The 10947-nt window shown below is 35.7% G+C and overlaps 1 protein-coding gene across 1 annotated transcript in view; it reads right to left on the bottom strand.

Moving 5' to 3' along the window:
- Positions 1-5192: 5192 nt before the first annotated feature.
- Positions 5193-10947, bottom strand: part of LOC126815827 (acetylcholine receptor subunit alpha-L1) — an 84158-nt gene continuing 78403 nt past the window's right edge. Inside the window, exons 4-6 of the mRNA XM_050541800.1 lie at positions 8746-8855; positions 7477-8018; positions 5193-6549 (exon numbers count right to left, since the gene is read on the bottom strand). Of these exons, the coding sequence (XP_050397757.1) occupies positions 6101-6549; positions 7477-8018; positions 8746-8855 (1101 nt within the window). The 3' untranslated portion in view covers positions 5193-6100. The remainder of the gene's footprint in view (positions 6550-7476; positions 8019-8745; positions 8856-10947) is intronic.

Here is a 10947-nt window from a genome sequence, read left to right as displayed (position 1 = left end):
AAGAGATCATTTTATATGATTATTTTCAGATACCTATCGATTTCATGTTTCTCGTCGACTATTCACGGGTATCCGGCTACATTTACATTATAGTTTGTATTAATTTATTATATAGTATATGGACACGGTTAGATGCATGCATTTTACCACGATCCACGGGAAATGGGGTGTGAAACATGTGATTTAACGTAATAGGCAAGAAAGTGGATACCTGGGCCGAACGACTGATTTACATTATAGTTTTACGAATGGTAAAAGCAAACCGCTAGCAAATAACAGTTCAAGAAAAATAGCAAGGGCGTTAAATACACCCTGTTCTACATGCTGTCATTTTTTCCCACTTCATGGGGGAACTGGTGCCCCAGTGAATGAGAAGCTTGACTCGAAAACCAGGAGGTTTCGGGTTAGCTCCCAATATTGGTCGAGAAAGTTCCTCCTTATTTTCCTGCGCGGTTTACCCTTGTCATAGCTGGACGGCGAGCCTGTCAAGAAGAGTGTCGGAAGTGACAAAAACCGAGGCCCAGTGTACACATTGGCGTGCACGTAAAAGAATCCTTGACAATTTGATTTCGAAATCTTTTAGAATGGGTTTTGTTTTTTGGCACAAATTATAGACGACTACATTGCATGGGGTGGAGTATACTTACTTGATATCAAAGGCCTCACATCATGCTTAGACATATTCCGTTTACTCCATTTTGGCAACAATTCTGTATATTGTTTTACTAGGAATACCTTATACATCTGATGGAAAGACAGTATTTCAATCTCCATTTATATCAAACAAAGAATATGAACTGAAAAGTGATATTAGGTAGTAACTAGACAAACAAAGCAAACTGTGAAAATCAGATAACGTCGTGACATCCTGGAGGATACTAATTAAATGCTTACAGAGGCCCCATTACAAATGAAATGTTTTGCTCCGACCGAGCTAATGAAGACCGGCTTACGCAATACAATGTGCTATGGGGAAAATTTTGCCCGGACAGCCGTGCTACGGCATGGTCTGATATTAAATTTCAACTACCAAGGTTTGTTTTACACACACGACAATGTGTACATGGGACTATGTTTTTTTGTGTGTCCCATCCGACTGACTATACGTTGTCCCTCTCCAGGACCTTGTTCTGGGCTAATGAAGACGGGCATATGCCATACAGTGTGCTGTGGGTGAAATTTTGCCCGGACAACCCCGCTACGGCGTAGTCTTATATCGAATTCCACCTGCCAAGGTTTCTGTTACGCGCACGCCAATCTGTACACCGGACATCGGGGTTTCGTACCATCCAAACGACTAGACGTTTTCCCTTCCCAGGCTCTCTGCCCTGCACCATTGACAAGGGGGAAACAAGCCGGAAATGTCCGATGAACTTTCTCGACCAACAGTAGGATTGAACACGCTACCTTCAGGTTAGTGGGCCAACTTCTTACTCAGTGAGCCACTTGATTATGTTGTAACGATTAATTACTAATTATACTCATAACAACCTCCTGTCTGCGTCAGTTGATCAGCTATACACGCACATTTCAAATACATACGTCATTGACATGTGTTTTAACGTAAAATTCACATGGAATGTTAAAAAGCGACACCCGCATAAACACACTGCAGGTCAACACAAGTGATTGTGTTAAAATTATAATACACAAGCTTGTGTTGTTTTTTAATCCATTAATACAAGTTTGTGTTGTTTTCTAATACATTAACAAAAGTTTGTATTGCATCAACAAAAACTTATCAAATCTTGTGTTTTTGTTTTATATTTTTAACACAAGTAATGAGTAAGTTTCGATAATTATGAAATATTATGTGCTAAGTCGATTTCTAAGTTAACACTTATTATGCTATTTTGTTAGCTCTAATAATTTGGGGTTTTTTTTCTTTAAAACAATATTTCTATTCCGGATATGGGATTGGGATACAGACTTAGCCTATATATTCAAAACACATCTCCCTGAATTTGAATTTTGAGGAATCCATTCATAAGATCGTCGCATTACTTTCAGTGTATATATTGTTGATAGTGCGATACCTGTAATGTCTCTTTTATAGCAGTATAATGAAATAAAGAGATCGAATTCTTAGTCTATTATTATCTAATTATGAACTAATTATTTAATTAGCCCTAAAAGATTATTTTGATTATACTTGGTGTTTATTTTTACATCTTGTTTCAGACAATAGATAGACACGGTTAGGTAATTACAATGTCTGCACTTGCAGATGGCTGATTGGTAATGTCCCAATAAAGTCGATACATCAAAGGAAATTCTCATAGGATGTGAAATTTAGAACTATAGTGTTATATTTAGGTTTTTAAAAATTTCTGAATGGGCATGGAAATAGTTGAGGTCATCTTTTTATTTAATTTAATTGGTTCATTAATCGAAATTGGAGATTTATTGCTTACCTGCAAATAACCAATTAAAATGAATTACTCTGAAAAAAAGTAAGAAATATTTTTTTCAGTATTTTGCGATATCACCTCCGGTGGAAGGGAACAATCCATCCTGGATTAGTATCGATTGATTACATAGTCCGGTATCAAAAAGTGATATTGTTGTGAAAAAAGTATTTTCAGAAAACAAGATTATCAGGTTTGTGATTTTTTTGTATTTTGTAATACAATGTATTTGTAACGCATATTTTTCGTTTCGGTTCAAACAAACTACATGTATACGCTAATTGTAATTTGCCGAAGGACGTTTGGCTAATATGGCGGGCGGGGAAACTGACAGTAGATTTCGAGGTATTTGAGTGAGCTGGACTAATTCAATAGTCTATCATATCCTGATGTGCACAAGTGTGTTTTAGTGTGATTAGTTATTCAAATAATCATTATTAGACTTCTGCCTTCGACACCCGTCAGTCCTGAATTGCAGTAATGTTGAACGCTATCTTAGTTTTTGTTTAGAAAAGGACATGACCTAGATAGTAGATAACAACTAATTGTGTTCCATTTGTCAGACTGCGTAGATTTTAGTAAGATAATCCAACATTGCAAAGCGAAATAGTGCTTCCTAAATGCTTTAAAGGGAAACGTGAATTCGGACATAGGCCTACAATAAATCCAGGTGAATTGGGAAACTTATTCATGCATTTTTCTTTATAAACTAAGAAGAGAAGAGTAGCTATTTATAAATGCCCAGTTGTCTTAGAGAATTAATAATTCAAACTTCAAACCACTTCTACTCATGATAGCAGTATATGTTGTATTTATTCAAATCATTCCATCGAAAATTTAATTTACCCAATTACGTAATAATAGAAACTCGACTTAATCTTAACTTTCAGGCCAAGAAGCATGGATAATTGGTAAATGCCATGTAACATTACACACTATGGGAAGGTATAGAGTGCTCTAGACTCATCAAAATGGTCATTCGGTTCAGTGTGCAAATTGGTGATGCATGAATAAGATTCCATAATAATGTGAATATGAAAAGGGAGTAGGCAATAAAGATGCTAGACTCAAATACACCCCCTTGCACCTGCATTCACATGAAGCCATACATGTTAGTCCTTCCCTAGACTCAGTATTTTACTTTTATTGTGCCATCTAATAACTCCTCTTTGGCCATTAAAACACACACTTGAACCTGGTATGCCAAGTAAAAAAACAAATCGACGCTCAATTCGTCTATAAGTGTCTTATAATCACCGCTTTTATATTTTTCAGAGACTGCAACATCCTTGGAAAATTAGTTAGAAATTTTTGATACCAATGAAAGAACCTTACATTCTCAAAATAAAGTCATCAAATTCTTTAATAAATCCGGAAATAAGACTCTTATTGTGGTAACCCAAAAGGTATCTGTCGCCATTGCTTTCTTTAATGGCTTATTTGCTTCATGTCAAATACCGCGCCCTCACTAGATATTGTTTTACTGTATAGACTGCACTATAGTCCTAAACCTAAGAATTTGAACTGAAAAGTTGCTTTTGGCTTGTATATAAATATTGTGTACATATTATTCATTATTTGCCATTTTCTCTGATATTTTTATTTCATTTATTTTTTAATAATCTAATATCTTGGTGCTTTTATTATACAATGAGCACACCTTTTATGTACAAAAGTTTCATTTTTTTTATGTACATATCTATTATATTTTCAGTTCTTGTTTTAGGGTAATTGGTTTTTTTTAAAATTTAAATAGCTTTATTGGGGAGTGGGGGGAACGATTTTGTTATTATATATTTCGAATGTCTCAATGCTTAATTTGGGTTGTTTTATTTTCAATTTAAATAGGTATTTTTTTCTTATTTTAGGATTGGGGGGGGGGGGGATTGTATAACACAATTTTATTAGTATTGGAATTGACTTTCGAAATGTCAATTTAGTATTGATTTAGCAGTATTAATTTAATTTTTCGCATGGTTTAATGAGAGAAAGAGGGGGGGGGGGTGTTTAACGTCCACTCGAAACAAACTAGGTCATTTCGGGACTATCATATAGTCTAATTTTATTTCAATAATACGCTTGCTCGTAGGAGTCTTTAGCAGTGGGAGGATACCGGAGGACCCGGAGAAAACCCACAAGGTTGGACAGGCGACCCTACTCATAGTCAGGTACAATCGAGGAATCGAAACCACGCCAGTTGGTGCTAACCATGGTTAGTTGGTGCTAAGCATTCGGCCATCCAACCCCGCGCAATGTGGGACTTCTTTAGTGTGAATATAAACTGTAAAGGTAAAACAAGAATTATAGAAAACTCTTAAATATGTTTAATGTACATAAAGACCATATACATATATATAATGTATATTATTTAAATTTTGATAACAGTAAATATGTATAGATCTGAATTTATATTGTATGTACAGTCAATACAACACATAAACAATAGAATATACATGTTACCATTAATAAATAATTGCACATAATATATTGACCTAAATTTCTTTTCTTTCTGGTGCACATTCAAATTTCATGATAAAAGTAAAATTTTTATTTTTAGAGGGATTGTAAAATATGTTATTACTAAACTGATATTATATTTACATATATACAAATGTTTAAACCATTAAGGATTTATTTTATTATCAACAGTTTTCTTATTAGATATTTATCCTTAAATAAAGGGTCTTTTAACCCGAAACTTTATGCACATGAATAAATCACCTCTAATTTCTACACAGATCTGCCACAGCCCCCCCCCCCCACACACACACACACACACCCCTGTGAAAAAATTGTCGCCCATAAAAAGAATAGATATACATTGTCCGTCAGTTTTACAGCACCCGCTGAGAACACTTCCAGCCCCCTCGTTGCTCTGAGCTAGTTACGTCCCTGATCTACTGGCTAGTCCAGCCTCTGCTACTCTTTTAAGGGAGTGTTGGCGTTCCTCCTCTCGTTTCCCGTTTTATTATTATGTGGGTTATTTTACATACATGTACGACATATAAACCTGCTAATTATTCTACAAACATAAGTTGATAGAGGCGATGACATTCATGAATTTAAACATCTTGATTTTCCTACCATATACCAATTCAAAGAAACCACCGGCAGTGATGGCGCTAGAATTCATTCACTAGAGTTGACAGTTCTTCAATCGATTTCTCGCCATCTATGTCATTTTCTAACTTTGATATTACAAATTGTTTTTCAGATTTGATAATTATGATGTTGTTTGCATCGTGAATAAATTGTGAATTCAGATCTTTGGTACATATAGTTGTGCACAGTGGCATCGTTTTCCGGCACTAAATATGGTAAAGTACATAATTATTTTACAAATATAACGATGATAAGTAGCAAGCGCATTTCATGGTAGAGTAAATAATTATTTTACAAATATCCCAAACACGATAAGTGGCACTCGCATTTCACTTATTTTATCCGATAGAGTTATTTATATTGATATATAAATTCAACGCATTTCGATGATTTAAATTAATTCTTTGAGTTTACCGTTTAGTTGGTTATGGTATTTATAAAGCGCCCTTAAACAGCTCACACAGTAGGAGAAGTTGTTCATATCGATTTAGGGATGTCCGACGTTTTGAATTTGAAGGACGTCTTCTGTATCGTTCAAATATTTATCAAACCCCACGGCAAGTCACTTATTTTCCCACACGATAATCTTATTACCAAGAAAACATGGCTAACACTGTGCTTGTGGCGCCTATAGTTATAAATAGAAATACCCAAAAAAGGAGATTGTCCACGGCGCCTCCAATTTCCTCCCATGTGAAATCGTCCTCCTCAAGCGTTGTTTCAAACAAGGGAGATAACTCTGTTCGTCCATTTTCTCCAGACGCCTTTATCTCTACCTTAGTGGTAGACGAATTCTCTGAGAAGTGTTTCAAGTCTGCGTCTGGTATTCTTTTACTGCAGTCGCCGTTTCTCTCATATTCACGTCGCTTCAGAGATTTGATTCGTTTATTTCGATTTCTGTATTTTTTGCGGCAGCAGAGAACACATTTTAACATTGGAGGGATTGGTTTGTTGGCATCTTGGTGTATCATGTTCATAACCACACCAGACGACAATACCGACATAGTACTCAAGGTCAGCAATAATGTTAGATACACAGCTGAAACAAACAAAAAATAAATATCAGATACTGTTCTTGTTGATACCACAAATCGAATGGCTGGTCATTGATTAATATCAGCACCCTAAATATAAATTTTTATGAGTGACCGCATAATTTATTTTTTTTAAATGTAGGTTTAAGAGTTGGTGTGAAGGTCCTCCCAAGCGAGGAAAGGACAAAAGTACAAAGCAATGCCTGCGCCATTGAATTTGACCTTTCTCCAATTTACAGGTTGGAATAACCTTGTTAGAACTTACTGAAATAGCAGTTAATTTAGTCCCTGGAGAATGATTGTTAATCGGTTAAATGTTTCTTTGCAGTATGTCTAAGAATTAAATTAATCTGGCTGGAAAATATAGATACAAAAAACGGAGGTCATGCACACACGACCTTCCATTCCAAAGTACGCTTAATCTAAATTCACTAACGGGGGTTAAATTAAAAATGGGATTCTTGATGGTAGAAACCAATCAAATATTTAATAGTTTCGTGATGAATGATTGACTGTCGACGTTGCAATTAACACACCTCATCATAACGATTCATCTACGTTAGGTGTTATTAATTTAGAAGCAAATTGTTTTTGACAAAATCTATGAATAGACTAGCACAAATAATGGGCTGTTAAAGATAAAACTACGGTCCCTCTTACAACAGTATTTCATGTGAATTGGACGGTAGGAAGAATGATACCCTTACGTCCACTTAAACATTCATAAGAATTGAATTTATTAAAACTGTAATGCCAGTTAAATGCATAGGCCTATAATGTGGATTAGACGTGTGTGGTGTGTGTGTGTGTGTGGAGGGGGGGGGGGGCGGTACCCTTACATTCTCTTACACATTTAGTGAATTTAATCAATATTCAATGAGAATTTTGATATATTTTTATAGATTTTTTAAGAACATGGAAATACAAATTACCTAGTATAGATATGCTCTCTGAAGTTTTAGGCATGACCTCACTAACAATGCTCAGATATACAGTAAACGAAAGCAGTACAGTTACCGCCAGTGCCATCTTTTCTCCACTACTTGCCGGAAGAAGAAACACCAGAACATTGAGAAAGGATAATAACACAACAGGAACTATAGTATTTAACACATAAAACGTTCGCTTTCTCATTAATTCTATTTTAAACGTTACACCAGTATGTGCATAACCAGGTCTGTAGGTACTAGGGTATGAATAAGCCCCGGAAGTCGCAGATGTTATATCCCATTCGCCATTGGGGATGCAGGCATCCAAACTAATATACTCCGAGCCAGGAAATATGCCTAACGTTTTGTTAGTGTGCATCCAGGTTAAGAATTTAATTTCACATGCTTGGTAATCGAATGGATATTTTCCAATGTTGACCTCACAGATAGTTTTTGTCATTATTCCTGGTTCCCAATATATCCTTCCGTTGTGATCAATACTTATCAACATGGCGGAGTTACCAAGTGCAGCAAAATTTAACGCTCTGAAATAAAACAATAGTGGTGAGATTTCAAGAAATCCCCTTGGATTCTACGACGATATGTCATAAAGAATTTGAAACAAATACGCCCCAACCCCGACTATTGATTCTGTTAGTTGCCAGATAAGAAGCGTCATTTTGTTACATGAATCTATTTGAATCTGTTACATCACATTCTTAGCGGATATTCAGTCTAACTAGGAAATCCGGTCTGATCCCAATAACACGAGTGCTTTTACAAAGGCCACTCGGAACTACCAAAGTGAGGGATATTGCCGTTTTCGTTTAATGTATGAGGCTGGTGCATTTAGGGCTGAAGCAGTTAGTAAATGAAATGGGGTTTAACGTCCTACTGTTCTGCTCCTAAACTGAGCTAATGAAGACGGGCATGCGCCATACAGTGTGCTATGACGGAAATTTTGCCCGGGCAGCGGCGCTACGGCCTACTCTTATATCGAAATCCAACTGCCAAGGGATCTTTTACGTGCACGCCAATATGTACACGGGACCTCGGTTTTTCGTCCCATCCGAACAACTAGACAGCTGTCCTTGTTAGGCCCTCCGTCCTGCATCACTGACAAGGAAAACCCACGCCGGAAAATCTGGAGCAGTCAGTAATGACTGCACAAAATACTGATTACGATAGAATTCAGGATATGTTATCGATACGTATCTAGTGTTTATAATGATATTAATTCATGCGATTAATTTTATGTGTACTAAAACTTACGTATTTTCAACCAGTAAATCCGGTAACCAAACTTCATTTTGAGAAACAGTGATATCCGCTACACCCCCATAATCTGACTTATTCCACCGTAAAAATTCATCATGCCATTGCTTAAAAACAAAAAAAGAGAAATGTCTTATTAAATAATTTTTGATACAGATCTTCGAACAATGATTTTAATCTTTACTTCGGTTTTATTGGTCATGCCAAAATGTCACCATGGTCAACTCATAACGTAGGTGAACGGACATGCAACATCTGGTGTTTCTTCTTGGGATTCAGATGGATATCGACACCAAACCACATATTGTTAAATATATCAAATATTCCACCCAGATGTCATTTGGGAACTGGTATTAAATGTTTCAGAGGGAGATTGTTGTATCCTCGGACAATTTTGCACTAAACCAGGCCCCAAGTTCACAAAGCATTCTCAGACTTAAGTTAAGAATTTACTCAACTTTCAATCACTATTTATGAGAAATATCTTTCATCCAGAAACACAAAACTTTGCACTTAGTGTCCTATTGATTAACTTGATAAATTAAAACAACAAGAGGTTTATAAAGGGCTATATTTTAGTTAAAATAAGGCGAACAATTTTGAGTAAATTCTTAACTCAAGTCTGAGAATGCTTTGTGAACTCTGGGCCAGCACCGTAGCCTAATTCCTTATCCTTATATATATTTCATTTTTATATACAAAAATGTCATAAATATTACCATTCTGAATTAGTCTTATTATTTATTTTATTCACGTGACCTAAAAAACATTTCAGATGATTGAGAGGCCTAAATATAGGTCGGAAGAAATTTGTCGCACAGATCGTATCACACAGATCGTGTGTTCAGTGTTGGTCATTTTATAGAGGTTTCGGGGTCAGTATTAGTATCATCAGGAGACAAGAAGTCAGTAGATGAATTATCACTATCACTATTTTGTTAATCTGTCACTATCAAATCTATTTACAGACTGTATTAGTACTGATTAAAACGTGACTCAAATAACAACACATATAAACACTATAGTAATACAAGAAATCAAAGTAATCAGGTTAACCTGACAAGATGAAGACATCCATTATACAAAAAGTATAACGAAATAGTTTAAAGATAGACATGCCTCAAATAAAGAGGTGGTATCAGGTCTTGTATTACTAAATACAAGTCGACGTTTTCACAACTCGAACCCGGTTATGAAATCTCTAATTGGCGCTTTGAACACTTTACGTCCAGACAACAACGGCTGGTAGCAGCGCAGTTGTGCCCACAATACGACAGCGAACTTCACTTGTTCAGGAACCCAGGAGGCTACTAGGTATTCAAAGGATTGACATATTAAGAGACATATTAAACACCAGACTACATCCAATAGTGTCTGTTTTGTAATAGCATGATTGGGCTAATTACTCCAATTTCAGAGTACAAATTCTAGCAATATTGACAATTCTGTTATCTTTAATATCTAGGCCAATGCCACTTATATACACGAGTTTCGAATTAATATCTAAATTACACCGTCATCAAACATATATCTTTTTGAAAATTTGTAATTATAGGACTTTCCCCTGGTTTAATTTGGCAACAGACTTAATAGAAGCAATTGATTGGGTGTACTTAGATAAACCATCAATATCAAGGTTGTTGCTACGGTATCGAATCTATCTAGAGATTACACGCTAGTCACAGCTATCTTAGTAATGCCATAAACGTCATTCATGAAAATCTTGGAATTATCTACAGGGTCCCCACTTTTCCTAATGAATAATTTTACCATAAAATCATACACGAATAATCCACGAAATACCAGTGATGTGTAAAACTATTGTTAAATCGGCGCCTAATGAGGACAGTGGTAACGTCTTATCGACGGACTGTCATCATCACCTCAAGTTTATTATTACCGGCATCGGGAAAAACAGCAACAAATCAATGGAGGAGACAGTATTCTAGTCCAAGTTTTTATTTTACACAGTAATCGTGCTAATAATGGGATTGTTTTGTCTTGTAAACAGAACAATAGGAGTGACGTAAATTACTGATATACCATGTCGTCTGCATGGTTATTAGCAGACGTGGATAGATGGTACATAAGATGATAAACACATCCCAGATAAACAACTCCATCCTCTTTCTTAATTATGTGTAGATCATTCAATGTTTATCATTAAATAAGAAAGGTGCTGTTTAAAAATTTAAAAAT

This window comes from Patella vulgata, chromosome 3, assembly GCF_932274485.2.
Source record: "Patella vulgata chromosome 3, xgPatVulg1.2, whole genome shotgun sequence".
NCBI classification, from domain to species: domain Eukaryota; kingdom Metazoa; phylum Mollusca; class Gastropoda; family Patellidae; genus Patella; species Patella vulgata.
The sequence above is the reverse complement of the archived record's forward strand: the minus strand, read 5'-3'. Positions and strand labels throughout refer to the sequence as shown.